The 17,927-nt window shown below is 32.4% G+C and overlaps 1 protein-coding gene across 2 annotated transcripts in view; it reads right to left on the minus strand.

Annotated features, from left to right (window-relative positions):
* Positions 1-8,176: 8,176 nt before the first annotated feature.
* LOC145678839 (synaptic vesicle glycoprotein 2C-like) overlaps positions 8,177-17,927 on the minus strand; it is a 198,861-nt gene continuing 189,110 nt past the window's right edge. For both annotated transcript variants that reach the window (XM_081749397.1, XM_081749396.1), the window contains exons 10-11: positions 15,312-15,439; positions 8,177-11,251 (exon numbers count right to left, since the gene is read on the minus strand). In XM_081749397.1, the coding sequence (XP_081605523.1) occupies positions 11,196-11,251; positions 15,312-15,439 (184 nt within the window). In that variant the 3' untranslated portion in view covers positions 8,177-11,195. The remainder of the gene's footprint in view (positions 11,252-15,311; positions 15,440-17,927) is intronic.

The following is a 17,927-nucleotide window of genomic DNA, read 5'->3' on the forward strand; positions in this document are numbered from 1 at the left end:
GATAGCAGCAAGAGTTTGATTTCTGCTATATGTAAGATACGTGCCAAGAAACGGATAACGCCAACCAATCAGAACCATGTATTTAGTTCCTACTTCTGAGAGCATGACTTAACTGATTGAGTCCTAGTATAACAACATTTAGGATTGAATATAAATAAGTACGAACATTATACATACATAGATTACATGCAAAAAAAAAAAAAAAAAATCTATTTTACTGTTTGCTTTTCAACGCTGCATAAACGCCATATAAATTACATCAAATAAATAAATCTGAAACAAATGTATACTGATGTAAGAAGGAGAATAGATTAATAAATCATATAGTCTTTGCCTGTGAGAAAACTGCAAAAGGAAGAAAATACATTTTAGACAAAATTTACAGACAACTGGGATGTGGACCTTATTCAACCAAAAACTTATTGGCAGAAAACAACTGAGATCTAATTCAATCAATAATAAATCAATAATAGAATTCTTTCAATTAAACGATATTCAATTATTAAAAAAGATGTGATAAAGTATTTAGCGAAAGCGCTCATGGAACCAAGTATATATATATATATATATATATATATATATATATATATATATATATATATATATATATATATATATATATACTATATAAGCACGCCGTAAATTTGGGGGGCATTCAGATGCAAAAGGTGTATATATATATATATATATAAGGGTTTTAAGACAAATTGCACTCAAATTATGCCAAATATTGTATATTCATAGATGAAATAGGGGGGCCGGGCCCCCTGAGGATCGGCGCCCTTATAGATATATATATATATACACAGAAAACCAATATTTTTCTCAGAAGAGTCCTTAAATTCATTTTATGGAAACTATTTTTAAAAAATCAGCAGCAAGAATAATAGCATAACTATTAAGGCAACCATTTAGAGACGTCAAATTCAGGGCCGGATTTAGGGGGGAACACTAGATACGTGGATACGTGCACCCTCCATTCGTAGTGAATATACACTATCTAAAATGAGAAGCTAGCAGTAAAACTAGCAATACTTTCCGTAAATTTCATGTCAGCTTTCAGTTTGGTTCTTAAAAGAAAGCGGAGTTTTGCAAATGCAATTGTTTAAGTTAATTTTCTGAAGGTTGAGGGAAAAGGATTCACCGAGAGCAGACACTTAGCATTTCCAGGACAATCCCTCCCTCACACCACGAATGTCTAAGGCATTTAAAAAATTGAAATTTAGTTCAAATGTACTTGTAGTTATTGTTGCACCCCGGTTAGAAAATCCTGGATCCGGCCCTGGTCAAATCAAGATCTAATAATTCAACTAATTTTCTCTAAGGATTTGTATTGAACACAATAAAGAAAAAAAAACATAAATATATTAAGAATAATCATCATTTAATAATGTATAATTATCCATTTCAACTTATAATAACCAAAGAGTAATAGAAGATTTTAGCTGAATAAGACTGCCTCATAATAATAAATTTTAAAATAATCCATGGTTGGGTTCAAGATCAAAATCAAGATCAACATTTAAGATAAACATGTCAACCAAATGAAAACAACTACTCTATATTTATTAAGGTCTTTCAGGATGAAAAAAATCTTGATTTCAACTACCAGTGGAAGATAATTTCCAGGCCAAAATCCACTAAAATTATCTTCGGGATAATTAATTTAACCTGAAAATAAGGTTTAAAGGAAAGGAAAAAATATGAATTATTGTAGTTAACTTACATTGCTCATTAACTAACTAAAATATGGCTCATTGCTGAGGAAACTAAATTTCGCTAATGGATTTTATCCCATCAGTAACCCATGAACCAATTAGAGTTGAGTTGATTTTGAGTTTAACTTCCTTTTCAGCAGCGAGGCTATATGAAACGGGTCCTGCTGATTAACGTGATATCCGAACCAAACGAGCTCCCGCTGGGAATCGAACCCGGGTCTTTCATACCAAAAGCGTTTACTTGAACCAATTAGAATTACTTCATACCATTCATATGGCTCTATTATAATTTGTGGTAAACACGGTTTTATTTGTTGAATTTACACTTTTTTCACAATTCTTTTGGATTCAAATATAGCTGTTGTGTTACAGAAGGGTATACAATGTTTATATTTTCACTTTTTACCAACGAAGCAAAAGCTAGAAGAGGCATGTTAGAAAACTTAACATAGATTAAAGTTAGATTATTTTTCTTTCTGTATCCGTTTTGTAAAACATAGCCTATCAAACAGTTCCGGTTTTAGTTTGTAAGTTCCTCTTTAAACATTTATGTTCATATATACTTATATATATTAGACGTACATGTACTTATCAGCACATTTGCTGCTAATCTGTGTAGACACTGCACAAACACAGGTTCTTCGATGATATTTAATAATAATTTTTATTGGTGTTCCTATGACAATACGTAAAATAAATAATTAATTGCCAAACATGTTTGCCTAAAGTTCCTTGTATATTTTTACTTACAACTGTTTTCAAATTCTAAGAGATTTAACTCGTGGATTTATAATGTTGTCAACGAATAGGCATACAGTTAGATTTCAGTTTCAATGTTATATTTTTATAAAATATATTGACAAACATATGGTGAATTCGATTTTTTATGGTTGATATATTTTTTAATTTGTGTTTTAATTGTCAAAAACTATTATAGATTTGTTCTCGCTGAATAAAGTGTTTACTTTATCGGAATAGTTAATTGGGCTGATTACAATATAGGCATATCATATATATTAACTAACTCTATGACCATGGGACCCGGAGATTCAATGCCGCGTCCACAAAACCTCTCCATTGCCTTCTGTCCGTAGCTAACTGGGTCCAGTTTCTACTCTATACTTCTATTTCTGCGAGATATGTCTTAATATTGTTTTTCCATCTGCGCTTAGGTCCCCTAATGTTCGTTTTCCAGTTAAAACTTTGAAAGCGTTCCTAATTTCTTTCATTCTGGCTACATGGCCTGCCCACCTAAGACTTGATTAAATTTGGCACACTATAAACTTTGCAGTTCCTTATTGCGAAGTTTCTACTATTCCCCATTCTCATTTCTCTTAGGTCCGAATACTCGTCTCAGGATTTTATTCTCAAATACTTTCAGTCTGCGTTCTTCCTTCAGAGTAAACGACCATGTTTCTCAACCATACAGTATGACTGTTGTAATTAATATGACAGTTGTAATGTTAATTTTCAATATTAAAAGTTACGGTTATGTTGCTTAATTTACTTTTGCTTTCCATCAAAACTGTGCCCAAAATGAATATACATTCTTTAAGATATGTATCTTTTCTAAACTTACCGGTTAGTAGAATCGTCTATTGGATTATATTGTTCCCATTCACTGCTCCGGTTATTGTGATTTGTTTATGTGATTCATCACGAAACCAAATCACTTGAAATCAAAGTAGTGAATCAATACATTGATTCATGTTTTTTATAAACTATAATTGTTTCAAACTCCGTGTGTCTTTCCTATGTTTGAGATATATTCTGCCCATTTTAGACGTTTTCGATCTCATTGCTCGTTCTATAATCAACAACGATTAAGTAGTATTAGAACTGTTACTACCCTTTCTGTTGTTGAAAATTTACACATTCGTATTTTATTATTACTTTTTCTCTCTGTTAAATACTTTAAGAAGAGAAGTATGTCTTTCATAATACAAATTGTTTTAATAGGAATGAGTCCAAAGTTGAACCTTGAATCTGGGGATAACCTGTATGTTTCTTGAAAGGATTTGTTGAGCAAGTTCCAAACTGGTATCAATTCCATGCCCCGAAGTGGCCTCACCCCTTCAGGGTTGGAAATATATAGAACAACTTGACTTGTATGTCCTATATATCAAGATGCTCCACATGACTAGTAGATTAAGAATATAATATGCAATACCCAATTATATCCTATATCAAGGTAATAAATGAATGATTATTTCACTGTAAATATCCTATTTCAGTGGATCTATAAAGTTGAGAAAAGCATACCCATAATATTCAGTCAACAGTAAGTCATTTGGTATCGCAAGCAATGTGAGTCATTGTTATGGCTAGATGTGGCATATTCGGTTTACGTATTTCAATTTTTATATTTCCATCATTTCACCTACATACGTTTTCAGATCAATACGTTCATTATATATTCGTCAACTGCTGATCTACACTAGTTGTTAGATGGGTCACACGGTATAAAAATGTTCAATGGACTTTGCTGAAAACTAGTTGTGGTGGTAATTTAAGCTCATTTACTCGACCCGAACAGCTCTCTCTTTTTAGCTATTATAAACCCGATTGGTCACACTTCAGGATTTAAGCCCTCTAGTCACGACAAGGCCCGGATAATGAGAGGGAAGAAGATTGTGGCTGGATGTTGTTTGCCGGAGCTTGGCTGTTTTTATTTATTTTTATTTTATTTTTTATTTTTTGTTATGTGTGAGAACCATGTAACTCCATGTCACGATCCTGGCAAAATGGTGCTTGATCTTTGTTTTTAAGGTGTGAGGGCCACGTAACTCGCACTGCCTCACAATCACTCTATGGCGTGATAGTGAGGTCCACACACATAGGATATTTATAGTGAAATAATTATTTTCTTTTATTTTATTACGTTGGTATAGGATATAATTGGGTATTGCATATTATATTCTACTAGTCATGCGAGGACTTTGATATACAGGACATATAGGTCAAGTTCTTCGATATATCTCCAACCTTGAAGGGGTGGGGTCACTTCCGGGCCAGGAAATGAAACTTCTTTTTGGAACTTGCTCGACAAACCAGGAAATGAAACTTCTTTTTGGAACTTGCTCGACAAACACTTTCAGGAAATATATTGGTTATTCCCAGATTAAAGGTTCAACTTTGGCCTCATCCCTAGTAGGTCAGTGATAATAGTTTTCACATATTCAATTTAATATCATGGTAAAATCAGCGGCGTTATTTAGGGGGCAGGAGGGGCAATTCCCCCCAAGATTTTAAGGAACACATATACTTTAATCAATTGTATAATAATATACTAGTACAAAACATGAAAGTCTTATGGTGGTGGTGCTTTTGCCACCCCCCCCCCCCCAAGCGAAGTCTGAAATGACACCTCTGGGTAAAATCCTGATAAAAATTGAAAATTTATTAATTAGACATTGAAAAACTAGAAAATTTCTCAAAAAACTATAAAATTCATGTTTACATTTTTCCAACAGCGCTAGGTTATGAATTGAACAGAAAATATAGAAACCTATGTGATAAGTTTAATTACAGTAGATTTCCTGCACAGACGAAAAATGAAATAGAATCTTTCAGTTTAAGGTTCCACGGTTATACCCGCTAGGCTAAGGGAGACGACGATAAAGCAAGTGAATAATGATGAGTAATGATTGAAGAATTTGTGGAATGATAACGTAGGAGAAAATGAGAGTACTCCGAGAAAACTCTCGAACACGATGTTGTCCACCAAAAACTTACTTGGTCAAGGATTGAACCAGAGACCTCAACCACAAGAAGTAAGACCTCTCTCACTGAGTTACCGTGGCCCATGCATAGACGAAGTGTAGGAGAAAAGTAAATGAACAAAAAATAACATAAATATTTAAAAAATAACATTGTTTGTATTATTCTCCTGAAATAAAACATCGATACAATGTTTACTTACGATATAATGGTACATATAATAATAAACAAGGAACAAAATGATGTTTTTTGAATAATAATTGTACTTCTGTAAAAATCACCTCAATAATTTATTTACATGTACAAAATAAATGATCTAATACATAGTTTAAGGAAGGGAAGTACATTATTTACAATGGAATCAAATCTCTTTTAGGAAGATTTTGCTTCGTACATAGTTATGTGAAATATTTCTTCCATAATATTTACAGTTTATTGAATGCACAAGTCAACACCATCAATTATAACACGCTTCATTGAATGCTTGTAAAATAATAAATAAAAGTGGCATATGAACATTTCTTTTTTTGTATAAAATTATTGAAAAATTTGCAACGTACTTATCGAAATAGAATACGTGTGATGAAAGACTTATACAGAGGATAGGATTTAAAAGGCCTAATCACTGCGAAATGTGGTATCTTAACAGTGATTATGTGGTATCTTCAAATAAGATAAAATATAATCGAAAAATATGAAACAAGAGTGCCCTAGACAATATTATTTTGCATGAGGTACCGTTATCACGTGTCACCTAGTAGCTTTCCGTTTGTAGCCATTTAAAAATGCGAAAATAAGTGTCGATTTTCTAAATGACGGGAAATCGAAAGCAGATAAGTGAGTCATGATAAGGGTATCTCATGTAAAAATAAGATTGTCTAGCGAGCACTTGTTCCACTTTTTCGATTATCTTTTTATCTATTTGAAGATACCACATAATTACTGTAAAAATTAGCAGTATTTTAATTTTGCCGTGACGGGGACTTAATAATTCCTGGTACAATTTCAATTTTACCTGTAGTAGGTAATACAGTTAAAAAGAAATGTAATGTATTATCTAAAAGTTCTTAAAACTTCTCACGATAACAAGGTAGGAAAATCACTTTCCTTTTTAAAAGTATGTTTTACTTCAATTACGAACTATTTGTGAAAATAATACAGGCATGGTTTAATTATAAAACGAGAGTTATGAAAATTGATTCTTATTAATTATATAACATGGTTTCAATTAGACTCTACACAGTGGCGTATTTACGATTCTGTTTCGGGGGGCTTTGCTAACTTTCGGAGGGCTTTGCCTGAAAATGTAAAAATTCTGCAAGATATTTAATATACTTTACTATACTAAGTAAGATTTCGGGGGGAGGGGGTTTAAGCCCGGAAGCCCCCCCCCCCTAAATACGCCACTGGCTCTACACGTAGATTACTACTAGATAATCTTAGTTTATTTAACAAATAAATTCATTTCTATTCACCTGGTCTTTATTACTATGATAAATATTGAACTATACACATCAGTAATGATTAATAAACACACTAATAAGGTCAACAAAATTCATACATTGGCCTATGGAACTAGTTTGTATGGTGTCTGTCTATTTCCATTTCCATACTTTTACTTCCAGGGTTAATTCATTATTAAATTTTACTACACAGTTTATACATTCTTATTGTTGTTATGTTTTGATTATTTGTGATGTTGCATATTGAATGCAATATAATAGCCATTTATTGCCGTCTTTGAAAAATAGAAAAAAAGGAGGAAAATGAACAATGTTCTGATCTATCATTTCACTGAACACTGTCATTTGGGCTGCTGGAACAGGATAAATAACAAATGTAACCGAAATGATATTTAGAATTGCTAGATTCCAGGAAAGATTCCTGACATGAGTAAGAGAAAGGACCGTGACAGTGACATGTAAATAAACAATAAAATAAAATAGATTCGTCAGGAAGACTAGTGTTTGTTCATAGTTAGGACCCTGTTTATGACGTTTATATATTACTTGTAAACTTAAAATAAACTTGGCTTAAACTATTCTGATTTTTACTTGTCAAAAAGTAACGTAATTTTTTTTTTTACTTTGATTATATTTTAATCATTGTATATAATTAGGTAACATTTTATTCCCTTTTAATGCATTTACTTACTAATTGCATCTCACAAACTATCACTAAATTATACATTGTAAACTTCTTAAACTTTTGTTTTAAGAGCCTGAAATAGTAAAAATAATACAAAATTTCCCATTTTTCTTTTGCTTGTTTTCCATAAGTGAAAGGAGATAGTTACATGCAACTTACCACAATCATAGATAATGTTATTTTACAACATAAAATATAAACATGAAGAATTTTCAGTGTAGCCATCCATAGAAATTACAGTGTTGCCAGAATAACATTTCCCCCAAATCTAAATCAAGGCAGGGACTTGAGGAACGAACTCAACTGTATTTGATTACGTATCATGTTGTCTTGGAATTCTGTGAATTACTTTTTAAAAATAATAGTTGTATTTAGTTTTGTAATAAACAAAATAGTTTTAACATACAGTTATTAAAATTAAAGAATAATGTTATTTAAAAGTAGTTCACAGGATACCAAAACAACATGATACGTAAACAAATGCAGTTGAGTTCGTTCCTCTAGTTGCTGCCATAACTTAGATTTTTGGGGAAATGTTATTCTGGTAGTAAGACTGTAATTTCTATGGATGGCAACACTGAAAATTCTTCAGATTCATATTTTCTGTTGTATAATAACATTATCTATAATTGTGGTAAGTTGCATGTAATTATCTCATTCTACTTATGAAAAACATGCAAAAGAAAAAAATAGTAAATATTGTATTATTTTTAATATCTCAGGCTCTTAAACGCCTCGCCCTCTCTCAAAATTAATTTTAAGAAACTTCAGATGCAAATGCATAATCCTTTCTGTTTATAGGACTTTATCATATGATTATTTCAGAAATTCCAAATTTATAAAAATGGTTCTAGCTATCGAGGTAAATACATCTTCCTTTATATTTACAGGAGTTTACTACCTGAATTTCCAGAACTTCCAAGTTTTTTTGTTTTGTTGTGATTGTTGTTGTAAATACATATTCCTTTACACAGTGGTGCCCACCCCCCTTATGTCCATGACGCACCCTCCCAATTGTCTATCCGTAGGTGTTCTTCCATGAAAAAAAAATCTTTTCGATTAATTTTTACACCCCCTCAAACATATTTATACAGATTTTTAACCCCCCAAATATTTCAATGACGCAGTTTGCGTCATAGCCCCCCTTTGTGGGCACCCCTGCTTTACATTTATAGTAGTTTACTGCCTAATTCTTTCCTAGTCGTCTTTATTCCATATTCCCGTAGTTTGAAAGACAATAAATACTTTCTTTTTCGTAATATTTTAAAGTCATAAACATCTAGGCCCTTTCGTAATATTGTATCTAAAACTAAATTAAAGTTGATATACAAATACAGAATTAGGAACTGAAAATGCTTTCTAGTTATCAAATTTTCCAAACAATCAAATCATTATAGTTTCACTATAGCTGTGAAACATTATTGATTACAATAGAGTCCCTGAAACTCGGTACTCGAGTCCCTGAAACTTGGCAACTCGGCCACACCGTGGCAGGGCGAAAATACCCCGCACGCAGACCCGTTCAAGTATTTTTCTGAGTTCTGTCTTATCAGGTAAATTACTGTACAGTGTGTAATCATTAATTTTCGTTTTTATGTATAGTAAAGGCTCTATGCCTTCATAAAGTACGTACTTTTTCTTTGTTTAAGGGTAATTGGGCAGTTTATTCTCTGTATTTTGAAGCAACCAATACTTGCAAAGTATAGTACTGTATTTTCTGAGGAAACACTTGTAATTATTTCCTTTTAATCCAATTCCCGATCAATGTTTCTTTCAGGAAAAAAGTGTTCCGGGCGGCACACTGAGTAGTCGGAGGGACATTTCTGGTATTACCCTATTTATTACTATATTATAGACATATTATTCTAGTCTCTTCCGAGAGGACTCTACACTGCCCCCAATAAATAGTGTCTGGAAGAAACGTTGTCCCCGCTAATCCGCCATTTTCACAAAACTCAGCCACCCTTCGGTCCATATTAGCCCGAGTTTTTGAGACTCTACTGTGTTGTCTTGGCTTTTTAAGGGGGCAGACTACTAAATATTTTTGAAAAACTAATAATTTTTTCTTTTGCCCGTTTTTCGTAAGTGGAAAGAGGTAATAAAATGTAACTTACCACAATAATAGATATTGTTATTCTACACCCGAAAATACGAATCGGAAGAATTTTCAGTGTTGCCGTCTATAGAAATTACAGAGTGAACCGAATTTGAATTACTCAAAAATCTAGGTAAAGGCAGCGACTAAAAAAATAAACTCAACTGTAATTCATGACTTATCATGCTGTCTATGTTTCTTGTTTACTACTTTTTAAATAATGTTTCTATTTATTTTGTAATAACTTATTATTTTGTAATAATTTATGTAAGGTTTATAAAATAAATAGAAATATTATTTAAAAAGTAGTAAACAAGGAACATAGACAGCATGATAAGTCATCAATTACCGTTGACTTCATTTTTTCTAGTCACTGCCTTTACCTAGATTTTTGAGTAATTCAAATTCGGTTCACTCTGTAATTTCTATGGATGGCAACACTGAAAATTCTTCCGATTCGTATTTTCGGGTGTAGAATAATATTATCTATTATTTTGGTAAGTTACATTTTATTACCTCTTTTCATTTACGAAAAACGGGCAAAAGAAAAAATATTAGTTTTTTTAAAAATATTTAGTAGTCTGCAGCCTTAAGTACAATATTGTTAAATTTCAACATGTATTATACCTTAATATTATTTTATTGTTACAGTATTATGCAATACTGCAAAACACATTGCATTTTAGCACTACTACATTTTGAAATTAAGAAAGTATTGCAATGATTATATATGTTAACAACATGTGGGATGTTACTTTCTACTGAACACTTATCAGACATAATGACCTTGAACAACAGCAGCATTCTACGCCCGTTATCACTCTTTCGCAGCATGACAAATAATTATCACATTTATTACTGATTGACAAAAATTCAAGACGTATTTAGGTTATGTATTTTTTTAAAAAAAAAAATACTCTAAGTTAAACTTCATGTTTCGTCTTGAATTGTTACAGAAAATTGAGTTCAAAAATCGATTCGAGATATCAAAACTTTTTGATAAATCAGAATTCATTTGTAAAATTTACCATAAAGGTTAAATTAACCGAATATGTATAGCAACCAAATAATACTGTCGCTAGCTGTTCAGAATGACATTTCTAGTTACATTGCAGCTCCGTGCAAACAAATTATTTGTTGTTATTCTTTTGTACAAAGAAATAGCTAATAAATAAATATTATTATAGTTAATATTTCTTTTGTGCCATTAGAGTGGTTATAATATCCTATTATAGCGTCTTTTTTTGTGGTGATCTACCAACGACGATACTAATGGGTGGTAAAATTACAATTATGATTCTTGACGAAAAATATATTGTTTCTGCGTCTGACTGTTCTTCCTCTGCAATCAATAGAAAAGAATGATCACCAGAAAAAATAATCACATTTCACACCATTGACTTTTTTCTATTCCTTTTGTTGATATTCACAGTTTGTCATAACTTCACTGCGTCTCGGGTGGCAATCTTCGAAGGATTTGATTGACACCATAACTTAACACAAGAAAAGTAATTTCACGACAGAGATCCTCCGGTGGTGTTTGGAAACAACAGCGATAGGATAGCAGAACCTGAGAACAAACAACTCAAAGTTAGAATTTCATTAAAACACAAAGTTTAAGTTGAGACTTTCAAACATTTAGTAAATTCAAACAAGACTTTTTTCTAATGTTATATTCGGCCAAAACGTTTTGTAACTGTTAATCTAGTATCTAATAAAACTTGAATACGATCAGGGCCGTGCCGTGGAAAATCAGCGCCCGTGGCGAAAGTATACGACGGCGCCCCATACATATATTCCAAGCAATTTTTCCTATCTTTTTTCCTTTTTTCTATCGAATTTTTCGCCCCCCTTACTTCGGCGCCCCGCTCGCTCCCCCCCACGGCACGGCCCTGAATACGATAAACTTTGAAAGTTGAATATTTGAATTATTTTGTATTTAATAATATTTTTGTACTATTATATGTATAACTATGAAAGAAAATGTAATGCTGTATTGAATAAATCGAAAGTTGTGTCCCATAAAATACACAAAATTTTGTGTGCATCTTTCTGAACAAACAATTTCTTTAAAAAAAAATAAGTAAAAGGCAAGTTCTGTTAAATATGTGAGCTCATTCGTGGCTAAGCTATTAGCATACGCGCCTTTGGCATGGGAGACCCGGGTTTGATTCCCGGCGTTAGCTCATGTGGTTCGGATTCCACGTTAATCAGTAGGTCCCGTCTCATATAGCCTCGCTGCTGAAAAGGACGTTAAACTCAAAATCAACTCAACTCTGTTAAATATGTAATCATGCCTTCTAGACCACCTTGCATTTCTTCCATTCGTGTAATTTTAAATTTCATGCATAGATGGATTTCACGAATTTCCCTTACGCTGCATTTCAGAAATATCCATGGCATTAAGGACTCACTCACATTAGAATGCAGTAAAATTACTGAAGGGGCGCTTAATCCCGTTCAAAAAAATCATCAAAGAGCGATGGTCGAATTAGAAATAAATTCTGCTGAAAACAATAAAAGGAATCGCCTATAGAAGTATCAATTTCGTCCGGTACAATTTCGAGTGAAGTTATATTTACATCGAAATTGCAATACCCAAGCGTGACATAATTCCACGTGGTACTATGGACGTGGTTCACTAGAAAGGTGGAATGAAACGAGCCCTGCGGGGCTTCTAATCCCCTTCGCTCGCTCAGCTACGCTCGTAACGTAAGTAAATCACTTTTTTTTTATCAATAAAGCTATGTGTGCAAAGTAGACTAATTACCACGTGACATTACGTCACGACCGGATGGTGCAATTTCAACGTAAATTTAACTACACCCGTACATTTCAACTGCTGGAGAACGTGTGCTGCCACCTAGGGGCGCGATATGTAACTTCATGCTAATATTTCTGATATTCATGGTTACTTAATAATTGATATATCGCTTTCCTTTGCTTTAAATATTACGAAAAATTTCCGTTTTCACATATTTCTACAAGTAATAGCTTCCATCAATGAATTTGTAGAACTCTAACGTCAATAACAGAGAATAACGCCCAATATGCATTTGTTCACAAAGATTTTACAAATTACAAATACAGCTATATGTATATTATTTTGTGAATTATGACTTTGAGTATGAAAAAGTCATTTGTTTTATTTATATTGAAAGTTTATTATTATTATTATTATTATTATTATTATTATTATTATTATTATTATTATTATTATTATTATTATTATTATTATTGATGGTTTATTAGCTGGAATGTGTTCACAGCCCATTTCGTAAATATCTTTACAGAGACTAGTAAACTGGAGGTTAACCCTGGCTTTACTCTATAAAATATGTAACATATATTACGATTGGAATGCGCTTTGTACCCTAATCATGTTCCGTTACAATCTTACACCAAAACAATACTCCATCTCCTTCAGCCTAGCCGGCATAAACGTGGGACGTAAAACTCAAAGATTTCACTGATTTTTTATTACACTGCTGGATTAACAATTGTAACCGAAAATTTCACTAATGTTTAGTAAGATTTATTTTTATTTTTTTTTTAAAAAATGTAACTAGATAAACACAATGAAAATTGTGTGGTTCAGTTCCAATTGCTTTCTATAGGGTTATTCCAAAAGCGCGCCCGTTCTGTTACATCAAATTATGAACTTTATTTAAAAAAAAAAAAAAAAAACACTAACAAAATTCATAAACATGTTCATCACACATTTGATATCAGATATCGTGAATGACGTCGGGCATATGACCTCTACTGCGCTGGCATGCAATAACTGAAATTTGCTGATTGCCTGACTAACAGCCATACTGTCATGAATCACCGCGATGTTTTGCTCAGAATGACCACTACGACGCCACCCAGGACTTTTATTGTTTACTGTTGAACCCGTTTCAATTAACTTTTTCATAAGTCTGCGAATTGTTAATTCATTCGGTGTCTCATTTTGCCCTAGAATCGCGTGAAATTGCCTGATAGTTGCTGCGTAACTATCTCCGTTCTGATAAAAAAAAAAAAGTTCTCACAATTAGCACACGTTGCGCAATAGTAAACTGCTCCATGGCTACAACACAGACTGAAGAAATGCGAGAAATTCAGACTAAGGCAACAATCGGAATATTTGTGGGTAGAGCAACAATAAAAAACAATAGAGCAACCGAGAAACAAAAATTTGCCAAACCAGCACGCTTTTTGAATAACCCTTTATTTCAAACATTGAAGGGACATTCCTTTATTTATTTGTTTTAGTATTATTATTATTATTATTATTATTATTATTATTATTATTATTATTATTATTATTATTATTTAGAAGAGTAACTTTTGGAAGCTCAATATGGGCATGAATGACATAATAATAATAATAATAATAATAATAATAATAATAATAATAATAATAATAATAATAATAATAATAATAATAATAATAATAATAATAATAATAAATATTTTTCTTGTCTGACAATCTAGGACACGTAGTAACCCGCTATTTTCATAACAATTCCGCCTGATCTCGTACATAGATACTGCAACAGTCTCTGAAGAATAGATATCGAGCATCTCCATGCATTCACAAACTGACTCCCCCATTATGGCAAAAGTAGATCTCTCAATAATGTTGGGACTTAACAACTGAGTTCCTAGTTCTAGTAGAAACAGATGTCGGCGATGTTTCTCGTTCACTTTTCAGTCAGATTTTTGAGAAGCCAGATTACAATAACAACAATACGTATTTTCGTTTGTATTAGCACGTACTACGGAATGGAGCCCGAACTTGAAACCAAAAAGATTTTTTTTCTATCTCATATGTATAGAAAATAAATAAATTAAAAATTACTTTTTTTCTTTTCCATGGAACTAAGGCATACTTAAAGCTACAACATATTTGAAGTAAATATGATCCATATGTGAAACTATACATGGTGTTTCAAAACATCACCGACAACGTTTGAGAGGTGATTCCTGACACCAAGATAAGACAAAAAAGTATAGACCAACCTGGGTGCACAAATGTTCCTTTTCGTAGTTATAGGCTCCCAAAATATGAAGAAAACAATTTTAAAGGTCCGTAGCTCCAAAACTATGAGACCTACCGTAGTCGGGTCAAGATTTCACTTAGGAACTGAAATATGTGCTATCCAAAAATACATGTCTCAGAATCCTGTGCTACTCATGCAACAATTTTTGTAGAGGGAATTTGTCTACGGGCATATAATTTGAAGTACTCATCAACTACCTCTATAAAAATTGTTGAGGAAGTACCGTATGATTATGAAACTTAGATATTTGGATATGACATATACTGGTTCGTAAGTGAAGTCTTGACCCGACTACGGTAGGTTCCATAGTTTTGGAGCTATGGAACTTTAAAGTTAATTTTTTCGTGTTTTCGGCAGCTTATAACTCCGAAAGGAAGCATTTGTACACCCAAGTTGTTCTAAACTTTTTGTCTTATTTTGGTGTCAGGGATCATCTCCCAAACGTTGTCAGTGTTGTTTCCAAACACCCTGTATAGTATTTCATTCAAACTTTTATAATTAAATTTAATTCTGTATAGTACCTGTATTTCAAAACCATACCTGTACACTACCACAGAAATTGCTCTAAAGATATGAACTTACCAATCATTATTCCAGAAACACATAAAATGACGTGCGCACAATAGTAATCTACCAGTTGACCAATCACCACGTTTCCTACGATGGACCCTAATCTTCCCGCCACCATCGATAAAGAAACAGCTTGTGCTCTGAAAAAAAAAGGGAAAAAATCATAATTTTTACAAAATAAGGTCGCTTTTCAAATTTAATGCTTGTTCTGATATTTCTCAATACTTATCAAACTGATAGTTGTTTCTGTTCTTGGATTTCTGGAGCCCTTATTATATCATATATTTTTTATGGATCATATTAACTCAAAGAAAGATGAAAGTAGTAATATTTTGAAATTACATAGAATATTTTACAATGAACAATATTATGTATTGGATATTAAATATGCATAATTTCTTTAACAATCGTTGTATCAGTCCAGTTTCGAAATATAGTGTTGAAAGCTAATCTAAACCAATGTATTTTTCAACCTTCCGAGAATGAGAATGTGTATTTTTTATTTATTTTATTTTATTTTTTTTATTTATTTTATTATTTTTTTTCTTGGTGCACAGAAGGTGTAAATATATACTAACATTTCGAACAAGAACATTATCTATCGATGTATTAAAAGCAACACAATCGACTGTTTCCGCTTAACGATCTCAAAGGAATCATAAGAAGACTTTCACACTCAATATATATAAATACAGAGTTCTCATACATACAGGTCTCAATATGTAATACATTTATATCTCATAACTACGGACTAAGCCGGTAGCTATCAAACTGAATTTTCATTTCATCCATAATACACATATGAAAAAGCTTATAAACAAACTTTAAACTACGAAACATTTCCCACACTGGAACAATATTTAATAGAAATTGATAGCTTTCAAATAACATGTAGCACACAAGCGAAGCTATTTCAATCTTGTAATTATGTTGTATTGTCAGAGTCAATCAATCAGGAAATAAACTTTAGTTTAATTTCTCTCATTTCATTGTCTGTTTTTCTTTTACATATATGTAAAAACATGTGAACCCATGATTCATGAAATCTATGTGATTATTTGCTCTTTTAGGATTTTTACTTCTTGAAGTAAATTTTATGTACACAATGCGTGTGAAAAATTTCAATCTTGTATCTTGAAAACGAAGGGAGGAAAAAATTTGAAAGTCTGAAGGTATATTATATATATGTATAATAAAAATTACTGCGTCATTACTACTTAGCCTAGAGTCACGGTTCATACGCTATTTTCTTCAGTATGATGAGCCCTTTTCAACGGTACCATTCATATGTCCGTATCATAAACTTAAACCGGGAAATTCGGGGAAAACCGGAAATTTTTCTGAAAAAGTCACCCCCTCGGAATAGTTGCGCTCCTCGGACCCGGGCCTGGGTTCACGTAGGAATATCACAAAAATTGAGAAATACTCAAAGGTGCATACAATCCGTATGGTAAATTTAAATCGGATATCTTAAAAACTAAGTGTGATTTTTTAAAATTTGCCTTAAGCAAAAAATAAGTCACGCCCCTCCGCTCGCACTTGGTGCCACCAAGTTGACTTCCAGCTCCAAAATGCATATAAGGTATTATTTGGTCTATGTTTGACTTGACCAATAAAAAAACAGGCTTAAAAATACCTATAATAGAACCTAAATAAACAGTGAAAGACATTACTATTCCATGGTAACAAAAATAATCATAATTTTACCCTTGGTGTATTAAGATTTTCTAACCACCTATTTATAAGTTTTCAATGAGCTTTTCCTTTTCTTCTTTTTTTAAGAAAGGAGAAAAGAAAGAATTACAAAAGTTCTAGTTTTACGTACCACAGTTATACCCCTTAAGCTAAGGGAATGGTTGGTTAATGACGGTTAATGATAATGAAATACGTAAATAATGAAATGACAATGTGGGAAAAATCGGGAGAACCTAGGGAAACCACGAGAACGAAATTGTCTATCACAGCGCCGTACCATGGTTAGAAGGGGGCAAGCGAGGCGACGGCTCTGGGCACCGAAGTAAAAGGGGCCCAAAATCGGGGAGGGAAAAAGAAAAGAAGGAAAGAAAGAGAAAGACAAAAAAATTACTTGGAATATTTTGGATCAACTGCAGTATTTTTCAATCTAATATTTAATTTGACCAGGGTCAAATTTATATTTGTGTACATTATGTATAAAATGGAAGGAAAAAATAATAAAAAGTGCTCAAAATCAAGGAAAAGCAGAGTTTATGTTTGAAAATTTTTTTGCGCTTCGCGGTCAATGCGTCGATTTCACTCATATGTGCGGATAGTGACATCGTATACTCTCGCCCCGAGCACTGATTTTCCACGATACGACACTGGTCTACCACAAAACCACTTGGGTTGGATCAAACCACTGGACCCTAGTCTTAAAGTGACCGCTCTACCATTGAGCTCCATGCACCGACGAAGAATTACATGCTGTACAGGACCAGCGTTTAATAAAAGTCAACAAGTTCCTAAATGTTTAGAATTCGTTGATGGTTTAAAGTAATGCAACTTATATAATAATAATAATAATAATAATAATAATAATAATAATAATAATAATAATAATAATAATAATAATAATAATAATAATAATAATAATAATAGCTCCTGTCAGAA

The sequence above is a fragment of the Thermobia domestica genome, chromosome 2 (genome assembly GCF_964235325.1).
Source record: "Thermobia domestica chromosome 2, izTheDome1.hap1.1, whole genome shotgun sequence".
NCBI lineage: Eukaryota > Metazoa > Arthropoda > Insecta > Zygentoma > Lepismatidae > Thermobia > Thermobia domestica.